Consider the following 17582-nt stretch of genomic DNA (forward strand, 5'->3'; position numbering starts at 1 on the left):
ACAACTATGTATTTCATTATTCCAACGATCCATAGTTAAGTATAAATCAGATTTCCAAGTAACTGCAATAACTTTTTTCGCTACTGCCAATGCAATTTTTATAATTTTTTTCTGATACTTATTCAATTTAAGTTTCGGTATTATCCCTTCAATGTCTCCTAATAAAAATAATACTGGACTACGTGGGAGTTGTACTCCAGTAATTTGTTCCAATAAAAGTCTTAGATTTATCCAAAATGGTTGAATTTTAAAACAAGACCAAGTAGAATGTAAAAAAGTACAGATTTCTTGATTACATCGAAAACATTGGTCAGACATATTTAAATTTAATCTATTTATTTTCTGTGGTGTTATATATAATTGATGTAAAAATTATATTGTATTAATCTAAGTCAAACATTTATTGTATTTCTCATACTATCAGAACATAATCTTGACCAATTTTTTCCATCAAATTTAACATTCAAATCAGATTCCCATTTTTGTCTTGATTTATGAACTAATTTACTTGTCTGAGTTTGGATCAAATTATACATACAAGATATAAATTTTTAAATTTTTCCTTTCTGAATTAATATTTCTATTTCACTAGATTTTGGCATCAACATTGTTTGACCCAGCTTTTCTCGTAAATAAGCTTTTAATTGAAAATAACAAAAAAGATTATTATTTGATATTTTATATTTATTTTTTAATTGATCAAACGACATCAATATACCTCCTTCAAAACAATCACCTATATATTTAATCCCCTTTTGGGGTGGCGCCATCTCTAGGCCTTCAGCAGTGTAACATCTTAAGAAATAATCTGAGCCTGAACATAAATTGTCCCATTCATTCAGGAAATACATTCACTAACCCTAAACGCCCAACAAAGGAAGGTATTTGAAGAGATTGTGTACTAAAACGGGCAGCATAGTGGGATTACATCAGTGATCCAGCAACCTGGGTTTAGCTGCTGTCTGTGTGGAGTTTGCACTTTCTTCCTATGACTGTATGGGTTTCTGTTGGGTGCTCTGGCTTCCTCCCACACCCCAGAAACATGCTGATAGGCTAAATGCCCCTGATGTGGTAGGTGGCAGAAGAATCATGATGGACATTGAGACAATAGGTTAGAGAGATGGGTGGGTCAGAGGGACTGATGGGTAGGCTCTGAGACCTGGCATGGACCTAATGGGGCAAAAGGCCTCTTTCTGTTTTGTAAAAATAAATGTGAAAGCAGTGTAGCAGGTATTCACTACCATTGAGAACCTTTGGTTTGGTTAAAAGAATGTAATAAAAGAACATAAGAAATAGGAGCAGGAACCTTCAGCCACACTTGAACCCACTCTGCCTTTCAATATGATAATAGCTGATCTAGTCTTGGCCTCAACCCCACTTTCTTGCTCTTTCTTTCTATACTCCTTAACTTTTTCATAGTTTCAATGCTTGTCCACTTCATATATTCAGCGAGTCTGTAAATTCAGCTATCCAGGGTAAAGACTTCCAAAGAGTCACCACCCTTGACAAAAGAAATTTCTCCTCACCCCTATCTAAAAGGGGTGGCCCTTATTCTAAAACTCCACCCCCAGTGCTAGAAACTTCTTCTCAGCACCCACCCTGGCAGCTCCTTCAGAATCTCATATCCATAAAATCACCCTATTATAAGCTCAGCTTTTCTTCATATGTCAAAAACCTGCTTGCCAGGAATCAGCCTAGTGAACTTTCTCAGCACTGTCTCTAACGCAAACACATCCTTCCTGAAATAAGCAGACCAAAACAGTACGCGGTATTCCAGGTGGCAACCACACCGAGTTCCCGTAAGGCTGCATAAAGCCATCTCTATTTTCACATTTCATTCCCACTACAATGAGGGTCTTCTTTCCCGCTTGTTGCACCTGCTGATTGACCTCCTGTGATTCATATACTAGGAACCCCAGATATCTTTGTATCAGCACGTTTTGGAGACTCAATCTATTTAAGGAATAATGTATTTATTCATTCAAGCCCCTCAAGTGAATAACCTTGCATTTTCCCACCTTTTACTCCGCCTGTAAACTTCTTGTCCAATAACCTGTCCTAAACTGCTTTGCAGGTTCTTTGTGTCTGCCTCACAACTTGATAGGCCAGCTAATTTTGAACTGCCAGCAAATCTTTCTGCAATATCTTGGGCCCTTCATCCAAGTCTTCATTATAAGACCGGAAGACCATAAGAAATAGGAGCAGGATTAAGCTATTTGACCCATCGAGTCTGCTCCTCCGTTTCATCATGGCTGATCCATTTTTCATCTCAGACTCAATCTCCCCAAATCCCTTCATGCCCTCACCAATCATAATTATACATAGCTGAGTCCCGGCTGAGTCAATCCAAGAATGACCCATTTATCCTGATTTACTATATTCTGTCAGTTAGCCACTTCTCTATGCAATTTATAATCCCCAAATGTGCACTTGCCTTGTGCAGTTAGTTTTAATGTTGCACATTATCTAATAGATTCTGAATTCCAAGTTCACTCCTCATATTTTTTTCCCTTTATCTGTGCTGCCTGTTAAAGCCTCAAAGAACTCTAATAAATTTGTCAATTGTGATCTCGCTTTCATGAAACCATATTGATTTTGCTTGACTGTCTTACGATTTTCTAAATGTACTGCTTTTACCTCCTTAATATCAATTCCCAGGGACAGATGTCAGGCTAACTGATCTATAGTTTCCTGCTTCCATCTTTTTCCTTTCTCAAATATTGGTGTTCTATCATCATTTTCCAGTCATCTGGAACCTGGGCAGAATCTAGAGAACCTTGGTATTGTAGATTCAAGGTATCTTCTATCTCTGCAGCCAGTTCCTGTGATGTAAGAAATAAAAACACAATAAACAAGCAGGCAAATCCAAGGTTATTAGATATTCTGTCCTTTTTTTCCCTGGGGTGCATGTAACCACAAAGGTCACAAGTGCATGTTAACTGTGATGCGATAGTGTTGCAAACTGCAGCAAGAAACAAACAAGTTCGAAAGGAAATTCATGAAAAAAAATCTTTTATTTAAATGACCTCTCACAGCAAAACATTTTTAAAAACAACATTCAACCATCACACAAACTGATGCAATATAGAGAAAATCCAACCCAAAAGTGGACGCATTTCTACAAAGACTTGGGCATCTCGGTGACTTTGAGCAGCTATCTGAATTGGTGGAAGGTTGAAGAGTAGAGATTCCTTTATCGGGTTAAGTTTGCTCATTTGGTAACGGTAGGGCAGAACTTCACCTAACGACAGTGGGGGGGGGGGAAGGAAGTGAAGATGGGCTCATTAACAGTGAGGGGTTATACTTGATCCCAGCATGAGATCAAGGCAAAAGTACAGCACCATAATGGCATTCCCTGTGCACACTTTCACTCTAACTCCTTTATGGGAATCTGTGAACAGTGATGTTATGCTACTGGAATTGATGAGTTAGAGCGTAATTCAACATCCTTGCATATTGGAATTAATAGAATAACATTCCATCAAACAAAATACTCCATCAGGTACACCAAGCTGTGAAACTTCTCTCAGCCTGCATTTTTGACATTTTAACATGCCAACAGCAGACAGTTAATTCAATCCTTTATGATGTATTTTAGTTTGCAGCTTCAAAAGTCAAAGGCATTAAAATTATATATTATGGAAATTGATAAGAAGTTACAATACTTCATTACTCTAAAAAAATGTTTTAGTGCTGAGGAAACTGTTTAGTGGTTTTGTTCCAATTACCCCCAGATCCACTACTGAATTGACTTTACTTCTTACATCCTTCACATACTTGAGGAGTAAAAATCCTACTTTTGGTGGTTTGGGGGGAGGTACAATGTGCACCTTATCATTGGAAAGGTTCTCCAAATACATTGGCACAAAGTGGATATGGAAGCTTTAGGTAAGCAATTCCTCTATATGCTTTCTGTTTGATTTCTTGCTGGATCTGATCAGGTGTGAGTTTGTTATGGACAATGCAGTGCCTTTTGTTTGTGAATTAATTCTCAGCTGTTCTGCTTTACAACTCGTGGTGAATATGTTAAACTACTTTTCTTTATTTTAATTTCAGATTGGCGAAAGGGCAGACTTCTTGAATAAATCAGCAAAAAAGAGGTAAATCATTTATCAGCTCCCTTTTAACGATATATTTTTTAATGGAGTTGTTTCTTACTTCGATGAAGATCACTGTCAACTTTGTTGTATCTGCAGCACAACCACCAAGGTTGCACGCCCTCTACTGGGTGTCTCCAAGATTGACAGTAAATTGGAGCAGTACACCAGTGCAATTGAGGTGAGTGCAACAGTTATCTGATGTTATTACAGGTTGAGTTCTCCTTATCAGAAATGCCTGGGACTAGAGGTGCATTGGATTTTGGAATATATAATGAGATTGCCATCATTTCCTATTATGAGTATATGTGCTACCAGTAAGCAGTCCTTGTCTTTCACTTGTTCACCAAACATATGTACTAACAATAAAAATAATTATATACCATTAATATAACGAAAATATAATATGGGCAAGGTAACAGAAGCAGCACAGCAGCTGTTGAACAACAACAAACAATGGCAGACTCTCAGTTTCCATTTACGATGCCTTGCTTTGATTATGAGATTACAATACACTATTTCTATTTTCCTTTTTTTTAGGTTTTATGTAAGGTATAAAAAACAATCATCATTGTAGGCTTGTTCTGGTCTTAGATCCTCGTCAGCGACAGTCTTCGCAAGCTCATCAATGAATCTCCCTGCTGCTTCGTGATAGACAGAAGCTTTATCTTTAAATTTTTAAAAATCTTTAAAAATTCAATGCTGTGCCTTTTCTTAAATTTCTTCAACCAGCCTGCAGAATATTCACAATTATCTTTCATTTCCAGTTCATCATGATACATCTTTGCATGCTGGATGATCAGCATATCATTAAGTGGCATATGTTCACTCCGACACTGACGAATCCACTCTTTCTATACATGACCAAGATCTTTATTTTTCACTTCATGTGGTGTTTTTCTATTTTTCATTAACTTCTGTTCATTACGCATGTGTGTTTACTTCTAAAAACTGTCTGTGGTGCACAGAGATCTGCTCATTGCCTGGGAACCTTCCCAGTGCCACGCAGAATTTTCCATTTGTGGCAGCATGTCGGCACTCAAAAAAATTTCGGATTTCAGAGGTTTTCAGATTTTGTCATTTCAGATAAGGGGTACTTAACCTGTGCCAATTTTCCTTAACAGGAAGTTTTGGGGATTTGAAAAAATTTAAACATTCAGAAGAATTTCTCAAGAAATGACAATGAAGCATCGTTGCCCAAAACGTTGACTCTTTATTCCTCTGCATAAATGCTGCCTGACCTGCTGAATTCCTCCAACATTTGTGTGTGTGTGTGTTGCTCAGTGTTTATTGAGGATCAGTAAATGCCTTGAGCTACCTTGAAACAATGTTCTCCTCATGGTGCTAGATTGGGAGCTCCAGGAATTAAGCCATAGTGATAATAAATGTTATATATTTCCAAGTGGATAGGCATAGTGTTAAAACCATGAGATGTAGGAACAGAATTAGGCTATTCAGCCCATCAAGTTTGCTCCACCATTCAATCATTTATTATCCCTCTTAACCACATTGCCCTGCCTCTCCTTCTTTGATACCCTTACTAATCAAGAACCTGTCAACTTCTGCTTTAAATATACGGTGCAGCAGGTATTATTGTTACTTCCCTGCTCCACAACTTGGGTTCACTGCTGACCCTGGGTGCTGTCTGAGGCTTGTGTGTTCTTCCTGTGGTTTTCCCTGAGTGCTTCCAGTTCCCAACGACTTGTGGAAGAGTGGAGCAGCTTGTACTGTTTTGCCCCTAGCGTAGATGGCTGGCAACAGAATTGGGAGAGTTGAAGAGGAGGCAAAAGTGACTATTTTACAGGAAAATATGCAGGACAATGGAGTTGTTCTGAAGAGCCAACATAGACACTCCACGTCTGGAACTGCAAAGAAGGCTTGACCAAAATGCAGAGCAACACAGATGACTTAAGAATAAACAATATTTTACTAATAAGCTACAAAATAACAAGCCACAAGGGGGCCACAAAATAGTGAAAATGGATACTTAACAGGGGAACTGAAGGCTAGGAACAACTGGTTGAGGCTGACTGACTCATATGAGTGAGCAAGAATTGGGGATCTGGGCTGGGTTTAAATAGGCTGCAGGTGATGATTTAGAAATGAGTGGTAGGTGATTCCTGTTAGCTGGATGGAGACTGGGAGGTGCCTGCCTGACACTCCATAGGCTGAATGGCTAGGTTCTATCCTGACCTTAGGTGATGTCTGGAGCTTGTGGATTATATTGATTTATTGATCTACCCAGAAGTTAATCCTGAACTGTTAACCACAATTTAAAACTCCCTCATCATGTCAGAATGAGTAAGCACACTAAAACCCTTCGGATATGTGTGATATTTCTTAGTAAGATCTAGGAGATATATTAACAGAACCCATGAAATCTTTCATAACAGGAATTTTATCCCAGCTGGCTTAGTAAGAATAGATACATCTGGGTAAATTATTTACTGCTATTAAATCTGATTGGTAGACATTTAACATGAACCTTTTTTAAAAATTCACTATGCTTGTTAGGAAATGTGACTTGGAGAGGAATCTACGATGCCGGTGTTCCCATTCACCTGTGCTCTTTGAGCACCTTGGCGATGGGAGTCCCAAATTTCAGATTCAGATTCATTTACAAACAAGAGAAAGTCTGCAGATTCTGCAAGTCCAAGCAACACACACAAAATGCTGAGCAAACAAAGCAGCATCTAGGGAAAAAAAAGTATAGTCGACATTTCGGTAAAAGAGATAGAGGGCTGGAGAAGGGGGGAGCCTGATAGGAGAGGACAAAAGGCCATGAAAGAAAGAAAAGGGGTAAGGAATACCAGAGGGAGGTAATGGGCAGGCAAGGAGATGAGGTGAGAGAGGGAAAAGGGCATGAGGAATGGTGGGGGGTGGTGGTGGAGCATTTCCGGAAATTTGAGAAATTGATGTTCATGTCAGCAGGTTGGAGGCTAGCCAGACAGAATACAAGATGTTGTTCCTCCAACCCGAGTGTGGCCTCTTGCGACAGTAGAGGAGGCCATGGATTAACCTGTTGAATGGGAAGTGGAGTTAAAATGGGTGGCCACTGGGAGCTCCCACTTCTTCAGCAGATGAAGCGTAGATGCTTGGTGAAGCAGTTTCCCAATCTACTCTGGGTCTCACCAATATACAAGAGGCCATATTGGGAGCACTGGACAGAGTATATGACCCCAACAGACTCACAGGTGAAGTGTCACCTCATATGCAAGGACTGTTTAGGGTTCTGAATGGTAGTGAGGGAGGAGATGTTGGGGCAAGTGTAGCACTTGTTCCGCTTGCAAGGATAAGTGGCAGGAGGGAGATCAGTGGGGAGGGAGTCGTGTAGGGAGCGATCCCTGTGGAAAGCAAAAAACAGGGGTGGGGGAGGAAAGGATGTGCTTGGTGGTGGGATCCTGTTGGAGGTGGCGGACATTTCCAAGAATTATGTGCTGGATGCGGAGGCTGGTGAGGTGGTAGTTGAGGACAAGAGGAATCCTATCCCTGGTAGGGTGGCAGGAGGATGTGATAGGTGCAGATGTGTGAAATGGAAGAGATGTGGTTGAGAGTAGCATTGGTGATGGAGGAAGGGAAGCCTCTTTCTTTGAAAAAGGAGGACATCTTCATTCTGAATGAAAAGTCTCATCTTGAGAGAAGGTATGGCAGAGATGGAGGAACTAAGAGAAGGGACTGGTGTTCTTACAAATAACAGGGCAGGAATCCCCTCCAGCCCTATATCTCTTTCACCAATCAACTTCCTAGCTATTTACTTCATTCCCCCCCCCCCTCCCAGTTTCACCTATCACCTTGTGCTTCTCTCTCACATCCTCCCACCTTTTAAATCTACTCCTCATCTTTTTTCCTCCAGTCCTGCTGAAGAGTGTCAGCCCAAAACATGGACTGGACTTTTTCCATCGATGATGCCTGGCCTGCTGAGTTCCTCCAGCATTTTGAGTGTGTTGTTCGGATTTGTGAGCTTATCACATATATATATTGAAACATGCAATGAAATGGGTTACTTGCGTTAACAATCAACACAGCCTAAGGATGGGCAGCCCGCAAATGTCGCCACACGTCATGGTGACATTTGTTTCCACGAACTGCTGTATCACATGCTTCACATAATCTCTATATCATTGCAGAGCATCAAGAAAATACTCCCATATTGTTAAGTCAAAATCTCAAGCTCCTACCTTCCTGAATGTATCAGTTAAGAGGAAATAGGTGATACAAAACACCACTTGTTAGTTCTCGTTAAATAATTATGGGAACAGCATTATCTTGAATAATGACTTTCAGAATTAGTTTACTGTCAAGGGTTCTGGCAATTGAGAAAGGAATATTGTAAGATCATGTATTGGCAGAGAGTAGCACAAATGAGGTTACAAAGCTGTTACTGCAATAAAATCCACAGGCACAAACAAGCTTTGCTGATGTAAAGTGCAACTATAGCAGTATGTCCTCATTACCCAAACTCAGAGCTGTGGCACACAGCTTAATTCTTAGGCATTAACAATCAAAGATACAAGGATTTGCTTTACTTGTCACATGTATAGCTAACCATACAGTGAAAAGTGTCTTTTGCATCAATAACGGTCTGAATATGTGCTTGAAGGGCAGCACACAAGAGCACACCCACAACTTACTAACCCTAACCTCTACACCGTTGGAATGTGGGAGGAAAGCAGAGAACCTTGAGAAAACCCACAGGGAGACCGTGCAAACTCCTTACAGACAGCGGCCGGAAATGAACCCCGATCACTGGCACTGTAGTAGTGTTACGCTACCATTCCACATCGTGAATCAGTAGCTTTGTGCTCAAGAGTACATTAACCTCACTTACACTCAGTCTCACTCATTAGTAGAACTAATTTTCAAATCAATTGCAAAAAAACCCTCTTTGAATTGATAAGTATTTTTATCATTTCTGAAGCTGACAATGTTATCCCTATTGAGATTGTATTTTGATGCTGCTACTTTGTGCATTTGCATAGCCAGTTTGCTTTGAGAGGATACTGACCACTTTAGTCTCCTTGTAGGTCGCCAAGTCAACCAAGGGAGGCAAGACTTCAGCCTCAGATCTCCCACTGACAGCTGAAGGGGTGCGGAACATAAAGAGCATGTGGGAAACTGGTGATGTCTATAGTTCTACTTCCCCAACTAATAAGGGTACACCCAACAAGGTAAGGTTTCTCCATGAGGTCCTCCTGCCTTCCTAAGGTCAACCTGAAATAGGACGTAGGTATGTCTACGGCATGACACAACATCAAGTCAGTGTGCTGACACTAGCATAAAACTGCTCACAGGTTTACTGCACTGCTATTTTTGTTCTTGATATGGTTTGTATCCTTTGTTTTCTTAAACTCTTTTTCCCATGGGTATGTTTTGACACACAGTTCTGAACATGAGGAGAGCGAACTCGCATCTCAAGACTGTGCAGACGGTCTTCTTTACCTCTTTGACAAATTCAGGTTAATTCACGTTTTCTTTGGGTTGAATAAAATCTCCATTGCTTTACAACTGGTAACAGGCAAAAATTTAAAGATAATATTCTGCCAATTTATCAATATTAATTATAGTGATAAATTGGGCCCAACCACTTGTGTCAAATGGATCAAAAGATGTCAGGATGCTTTGTGTGAAAAACGCCTCTGGGTTAAAGAGTTAAACATTCAAAGTATGCTTGATGTCACAGCGTCATTTTTTATTTTAAAAATCTTTTCATTGTATTGGGCATAATAGATGGTCATTCTCTCTGATTGAACCAAAACAGATTTGCCCACTGCTGTGAAATAGAGAAAATCCAAAAATGCCTCCACCACAACTTAAAAAGAATTATTATTGTTTGACACTGCTTGAAATACCCAGGAGTTAATCCTAAACTGTTAACTACAAGATAAAAACCCCCTCGTAGTATCAGAATTAGAAAACACACTTAAACACTTCAAACGCCTGTGAAATTTCTAAGCAGGAGCCTTTGATCTGGGAGGCTTATTTACAGGACCCTGTGAAATCTTTCACCATAGGAACTTAACCCAGCAAGTTTAGTAAGCGTCTATGATAGAAAGGTAAACTCTTTGCAGATATTACACCTTTAGATATTTAATATGAAATGTTTTTGAAGATTTGCTCCTATATTTTAACAGGAATAAATAAACATAACTATGTGGAATGCAGAATGATGCTTCATAGAGGAAAGTGATAGAAGAATCTCACTCCCTATCTTTTCCATTTATGCCTCCGTGTTTATCCCCAACCTTTTTCAAATATTTATCTAGTTCCATTTTGAAAATTCAATTAAATCTTCTCATGAGGCAGTGTACTTGAGATGATATGTACACATTGTGCTTGAGACTGAAACAAACTAGTACTCAACTCCAAAGTATTGAAAATGAAATTGTTTCGGGGCAGTTCCTAAACGTGTTATGTGCCGATGCCTTTGATGACAGCAATTCGCTGCATAAGAAACTGCTTTTGTATTTTACCTTTGATTCTTTTGCAAATTTTCTAAGCCCCTTACAATGCTGCTGCAAGTTAAGTACTAAGTTTAAGTACTGGAGAATATCTCCTGAGCTGGCTTTCCATTCTTGGTGTCCAGAATTGTGTATAGTTTGTTCGGCTACTTCCAAGACACTGTGCTTGGCTTCTTCCAGTATAACCAGCAGAGGTTCAGGCTGGGTAACAATACAGAACTAGGAATTGAATTATACTCTAGATTGTTTCAAAGGGCAAGGCAGCTAACATTCTGAAAACACCCCCAACACAATTTCACACTTATATTTGAATAGTCTCCAATTTTTTATTATTAAATCCTTAGCAATGGCCTCCCTTGTATGAAGTACATTATACAACAGCTTCTTTTGCTTGAAAAATAAATTTATCAGTCCTTAATGTGTTCTGAATCTTAATTACAGAGAGTACTTCAGGAAAACCACTTTGGTGAAATTATTTTTTTAACGATATGTTGTGGTGGCAAGCTTTTAGATCTGACTGGAACTTGCATGCAATCACAAAAAGCTTCACAGATTCTGTTTGTGGCTGTCCTTGTAGGAAGTAGCGGGTCTGAAAGTTGGCGTTGCCGGTCGCATCAACCAGTGGCTCACCAAAACTCCTGAAACAAACAAATCACCTGCATCCAAACCCTCAGTAAGTTGCCCGCCTCTTCCCTGCCTTTCTCATATCTCAGGGCTACCTGCTCAGGGACAATTCTGGACCATTAGTGTTGAACTGGGACTCTACTTACAAGGATGCTGTCCGGACCTGAGTTATACGGAAAGGTTAAATCAGATCATCAAATTTGCAGATGACACCAAGATTGGAGGTGTAGAAGGCAGTATGGAAGGCTGTCAAAGGTTGGAGCGGGATCTGGACTAGCTGGAAAAATGGACTGAAAAATGGCAGATGGAATATAATGCAGGCAGCTGTGAGGTATTACAATTTGGGAGGACAAACCAAGGTAGGACTTACATGGCGAGCGGTAGGGTACTGAGAAGTGTGCTAGAACAGAGGGATCTGGGAATATAGATCCATAATTCTTTGAAAGTAGTATCATAGGTGAACAGGGTCATAAAGAAAGCTTTTGGCACATTGCCCTTCAAAAACCGAAATATCTGAGTTATGGGGTTGAGACGCTATGTTGAAGCTGTATAAAATGTCGGTGAGGCCTAAATTTGAGTATTATATGCAGTTTTGATCACCTACCTACAAGAAATATGTCAATAAGATTGAAAGAGTGCAAGGAAATTTTACAAGGATGTTGCTAGGAATTGAGGACCTGAGGTATAGGGAAAGATTTAATTGGTTAGGACTTTATTTCTTAAAGTGTAGAGGAATGAAGGAAGGTCTGATACAGGTACACAAAATTATGAGGGTTGCAGACAGGGTAAATGAAAGAAGGCTTTTTTTTATCAAAGTTGGGTGAGACTAGAATTAGAGGACATAGGTTAAGGGTGAAAGATGAAATGTTTAAGGGGAAAATGAGGGGGAAATTCTTCAGTCAGAGGGTGGTGAGAGTGTGGAACAAGCTGCCAGCAGAAGTGGAAGATATGGGTTTGATTGCAACTCTTAAGCAAAATTTGGATAGATACATGGATGAGAGGAGTATGGAAGGCTATGATCAGAATGCGGGTCGACGGACTAGGCAGATTAATTGTTCAGTACAGACTAGATGGGCTGAATAGCCTGTTTCTATGTTCTCGTGTTCTGTGACTCTAAGACTAGACTCTAAGTAGCATGTGCTGAACATTGCACTCAGGTTTTTTCAAAGACCAAGTGATCCTAAAGTCTGATTTAAATTGTGATGATCAGAGCAGAGGTGCATAATGTGATCAGAGCTTTTAGTAAGTCTGCCTGCCAGAAGTGAACACTGACAACATGACTGCAAATGTGCATGTGTACTCATTTCCACCCTAATTAATTTGGAATGGTAGCATGAATTGGTTAAGTTGGGAAAACAAAAAATAGACTAAAATGAAGAAATTTCTAGCTCTAAAATTCAATGTCTGATAGATGGCTTTACCTTGATGAAACTGTAATATCATAGAAGTTTATATTCTTTCCACATTAGTTAAAGAAATGTTTTTAATCTATATCTATAGCATCAGTTACAAAGAGGCTCTTCATCATTATATATTTTTCCAAAATACTTAACTGGATATGAAACAGAATCTTCTGATGAAAGATGCAGTTTACATTAACATTCACATTTCACTTGCTGCATTGGAAGTTAGATGCATATTGTTGCGTTTTTCTTCAATAATTGAAGTCACACTTCAGAATAAAAAGTAATTTGTTCTTAATTGAATGTTTAATTTACACTCTACCAGTACTGCTTTTATTCATGCCGGATGCTGGACAGATAGACGATTGTGGACTTTCTTCTCTTTTGAAGTTTGACCAGAAAGAGCTATACTAATCTTTCATTAGAGTATTGAGAGAATTCTGCACAGCTCCTCCAAAAATATGAAGATATTATTCTGATTTTACTCCCAGATCTGTGCTTTTAAAAATGCATTTTCACAGACAGAAGTAAGAGCTTTCATTACAGATGATTTTGCTCTGAAAATTTGACTGGAATGGAGCCTGTCTCATTTTCTAATGTGATTTAGTTGCTTTTCATGATGTCATTCCCTATACATCACACCATGGGAAACAGTACTGAGGCTGTGAGGGACAGGAGATTCTGAAGATGCTAGAAATCTGGAGCAATACACACAAAGTACTGGAGGAATTCAGCAGGCCAGGCAGCATTTATGGAGGAAAATAAACAGTCAACATTTCAGCCTGAGACTCAGCCCTGATGAAGAGTCTTGATGCAGAATGTCAACTGTTTATTTCCCTCCATAGATGATGTCTAACTTGATGAGTTCCTCCAGCATTTTGCATGTGTTGCTTAAGATTTGGAGGAGCTTGGGGGGTGGGGGCTGTGGCCTGAAGGAATAAAAGACAGGTTTTGCTTAGTGTCATAATAACCTACTTACATACTTACTGTCCATTACACCAGCTGGCGTTTAGGGCAGCAATGAAGGTCCTCCATCACTGTCCTTTTCTATCGTTATACCATCACACACAACTGTAGAAGGATTCTTCATTGCTCATCCAAAACAGTTTGTTTGACCAGTCGGGGTTGTTAGCCCTGAGCTGAACCCATGAACCTGAAGGACCGGTTGACCACTCTTAGTCTGGCCTCTATGCCCTTTGACCCATTTGGCATGGGTGACCCTACCAACAGCCAAAGCACAAAGCCCTGACTCCAGCCACCATAGCTCTCTGGGCATTTGAGACACACAAGCCTCCAAATCCTATGATAAGGTTGTGGTCTCTTGGAGGATAATAAACTGATCCTAACCCTAATCCAGGATGCAGGAACTACTTGCATTGAAATTCCCTGGAACTGCATCTGTTTAAGGGCAGGAAACTCTCAGCAGGTCAGGTGAGAGAAGCAATGACTTCTCAATAGAACTGCAAACTGTTAAAGAAATAAATGAGATGTTGAAAAGGATGGGTGAGATGAAAGGACAGAAGAAATTATCTGTGGTATTGTGCTTAATGAGTAGGTTTGTGAGAGAGCATCTGAAGTAGCAACACCATTATTGGTGTTGGATGAATTGTTTATTCAGTGTTTTCCAAACACCAAAATGTAAAATTGACAGACACAATTACAATTAAAAAATTTAGTATGGGGTTCATAAACCAGAAATAAAATCAAAGCAGTTTGGATCTCCTTTTCCTCCCTCAGTTGTACTTTTTCACAAGGTACCGGCTGTATTAACCAAACCTATTGGCCCATGGCACTGAATTTTTGACAGAGGTCAAATCCTAGTTCTAAAACTGAAATAGAACAGCAAGGGCCTTTCTTTTACAGTTTGGTCACATAAAAGAGATGGGAGGTGTGAAGAAAGAGAGGGGGGGAGAGAACTAAAGGGTCTGTAATGGGTGGAAGCAGGAAGATGGAGTAAGGCAAGGCAAATGGAGATGGCAAGAGAATAATAATGGAACAAAAGGAGATGTACAGTAAATGGGAAAAGCAGAATAATTATTTGAAGCAACTTGGACCAGACATTGCAACATAATGCCCTAATGAACCAATTGAAAGATAATCTGCTGTTGCTCAAACTTGCAGTGAATTTTATTGGATTGATATAGGAGGCCAAGGACAGAGAGGTCAGTGTAAATAGGATGCAGAATCAATGGGAAAGAGGTGTATTTACACATGAAACAGGTATCTTACATGGAGCCTGAGCCAGCTATATGTGACCTGCCAGTGCAGACTAGGCAACATGAGCAGCAAAGACAATCTAATGAATTGGAAGCAGTAAAGATTGTTTTAATGGAAAGATTGCTTGAACCCTGCTCAGCATGAAGTGAAGAGGTAAAAGAGCAGGAGTTTCCAAGGGAAAGGGAGAGAATGAAACAAAAATAGGAAACACTGAAAAGAGTGGGGAGGGAAAGATGTATTTGTGGATGGTATTGCATTGGAGGTTTGTGAAATAGTGCCAGTGACCCAGGGTTGATTCCCACCGCTGCCTACAAGGAATCTGTACATTCTCCACATGATGGTGTGGGTTTCCTCCATGTGCTCCAGTTTCCTCCCACAGTCCAAAGACATACCAGTTGGTAGGTTAATTGGTCATTGTAAATTGTCCCATGATTAGACTAGGGTTGATTCACGTGATTGCTGGGTGACTTGGCTCGAAGGGCCAGAAGGGCCTATTCTGCACTGAATTCAATAGATAAACATGCATTAAATTCATGGGTCTGATCTCAAATATAGTCAGTTAGACTGGAGGGAATTATATTGGCAAAGTTTCAAAGTCGAGTTTATGGTCGTCTTCGTAAGTAAATGTAAGCACAAGTGCAATGAAAACATGCAGCAGCAGCACAGGACATAGCTTCAGCTACTCAACATTCACAAGAAAACATAAATTAACAACACAAATTATACAAGAAAAATACAATTAGAACCGAAAAAAACATGTCAATATAAGTGCAAAGTGATCAATAGGTCATTAGGCGCATTTAATGTCAGAGAAATGTGTACAATATACATCCTGAAATTAATTTTCTTTGCAAACATCCACAAAAACCGAGGAGTGCCCCAAAGAATGAATGACAGTCAAATGTTAGAATCCCGAAGCCCACCCGCTACCCCCTCGACGCATAGACAAAGCCCCTCCCCACTAGCAAAAAAGCATCGACACTCCCTACTAAGCACTCAAGCGTGCAACAAAGCAACAATAAAGACACAGACTTGCAGAACCCCAAAGACTACTCGTTCACCCAGTAATTCGACATACCACAGGCTCTCTCCCCGATAAGGGAAAAAGAGATGTCCCCATAACAAAACAACTCGCCGATTTATGATGTTACAAGTCTGTTACGTCCCTTTTTCCGAGCTCTATGCCCAAAGATCTCTGGTCTCTGGGCACAGACCCAGCAACTGGCTCACTTCTTACGATCTTCCGTCTCCCACGATGCATCGGGCAGTGACACTGGCCTCGAGTCTGCCTGCCTCCAGGGCCAAGAAAATCCGAAGGTGAGCTAGTCTTCCAGGACATGTCCTTGGCATATCGAGAAACGACCGGTCATGACACCCAGAGAGCGGGTCCCATTTCCGCAAAGAACCGAAGTCAGCGTGTAACTCCAGGTCAGAGTCTTCAAAAGAACCCTGAAAAGGAAAAAAAAGATAGTAAAGATAGAAATAGAGCTGTTTCCTAAGGTGCAAGCAAAGGAGCCGCCATTAGAAGCCATCATCCTAATCTCCGTCCTCCGTTGCTCTACTGAGGTGGTGATTAAGGTTGTGCAGGCTAGTTCAAAAACTGAATGGTTGAAGAGAGGAAGTTGTTCTTGAACCTGGTGGTGTGGGACTTTAGGTTATTGTACCTCCTGCCCAAAGACAGCACGGTCCAGATGGTGAGAGCCTTTGATGATAGATGTTGCCTTCTTGAGTCAGTGCCCTGTGTTGATACAACTGATGCTAGGCCTGGACTCACAGATGAATGTTGATACAACTTGACCATGAAAGGCTTCAAGTGTAAATTATTAAGATACCTTCCAAGAGCAAGTAGACAGATCAAAGTCAATTTCAATGCTCAGCTGAAGGGTTTCCAAGCAAAATTCTTGATTCTCTTAGATATTCACAAGAACTTTTCTCCAATTTCTTAGTCATATCAAGTAAAGTTCTTCAAAAGACAGACTGTGCAGCAACCATTCAACTAGCAGCTTCTAAATGTAAGCCTGATGTGTAGAGGCTGTTCTATACCATTCTTGTGGTATTTGCCTACCTTTGATCTTGGCCTCAGGTTATTATCTATGCTTAGAAACAGGAGCAGGAATAATATGTACAGGGAATGGATGTGGCAAAACTATTACTCAGCGACATTTGCTGTTTCACTTCAATTTTGGAGCTAGGATTTGGTTTGTGTCAAAAATTCAGTGCCATTGACCAATGGGATTTACTAAAAGAGCAGACACCTGGTGAAGATGTGGAACTGTAGGTGAGAAAAAGAGCTCAGAATTCGTTTGGTTTGGCTACAGTGCTAACTTTAGGACAAGATTTTATAAATTTAATATACTTTTAAAAATCATATCCATGCATTAGTTTCCTATTTTAGAATTTTGAAAACATTGATTAAAAAGCTTATCCAATTATAATAATGGCAGTACTTTTTCAAATGCCATTTCATAATCCAGCATGTTAAGCACAACATTGATGGAATATTAAGCAAACACCAAGAAATCTGCAGATGCTGGAAATTCAAGCAACACGCACAAAATACTGGTGGAATGCAGCAGGCCAGGCAACATCTATAGGGAGAAACGCTGTCGACGTTTCGGGCTGAGACCCTTCGTCAGGGCTAACGAAAGGCCTTGGCCTGAAACGTTGACAGTGCTTCTCCCTGTAGATGCTGCCTGGCCTGCTGCATTCCACTAGCATTTTGTGTGTGATGAATGGAATATTAATGTCTTTACTGCACTGAAATTAGCCCTGTATTTATACAC

General features: G+C 40.1%; 1 protein-coding gene across 3 annotated transcripts in view; it reads left to right on the forward strand.

Moving 5' to 3' along the window:
- LOC132403850 (non-muscle caldesmon-like) overlaps positions 1 to 17582 on the forward strand; it is a 239790-nt gene that overhangs the window by 208902 nt on the left and 13306 nt on the right. For all 3 annotated transcript variants that reach the window (XM_059987585.1, XM_059987584.1, XM_059987586.1), the window contains exons 8-11: positions 4057 to 4100; positions 4197 to 4278; positions 9122 to 9265; positions 11133 to 11228. In XM_059987585.1, the coding sequence (XP_059843568.1) occupies positions 4057 to 4100; positions 4197 to 4278; positions 9122 to 9265; positions 11133 to 11228 (366 nt within the window). The remainder of the gene's footprint in view (positions 1 to 4056; positions 4101 to 4196; positions 4279 to 9121; positions 9266 to 11132; positions 11229 to 17582) is intronic.

This window comes from Hypanus sabinus, chromosome 13 (assembly GCF_030144855.1).
Source record: "Hypanus sabinus isolate sHypSab1 chromosome 13, sHypSab1.hap1, whole genome shotgun sequence".
In the NCBI taxonomy this organism is placed as follows: domain Eukaryota; kingdom Metazoa; phylum Chordata; class Chondrichthyes; order Myliobatiformes; family Dasyatidae; genus Hypanus; species Hypanus sabinus.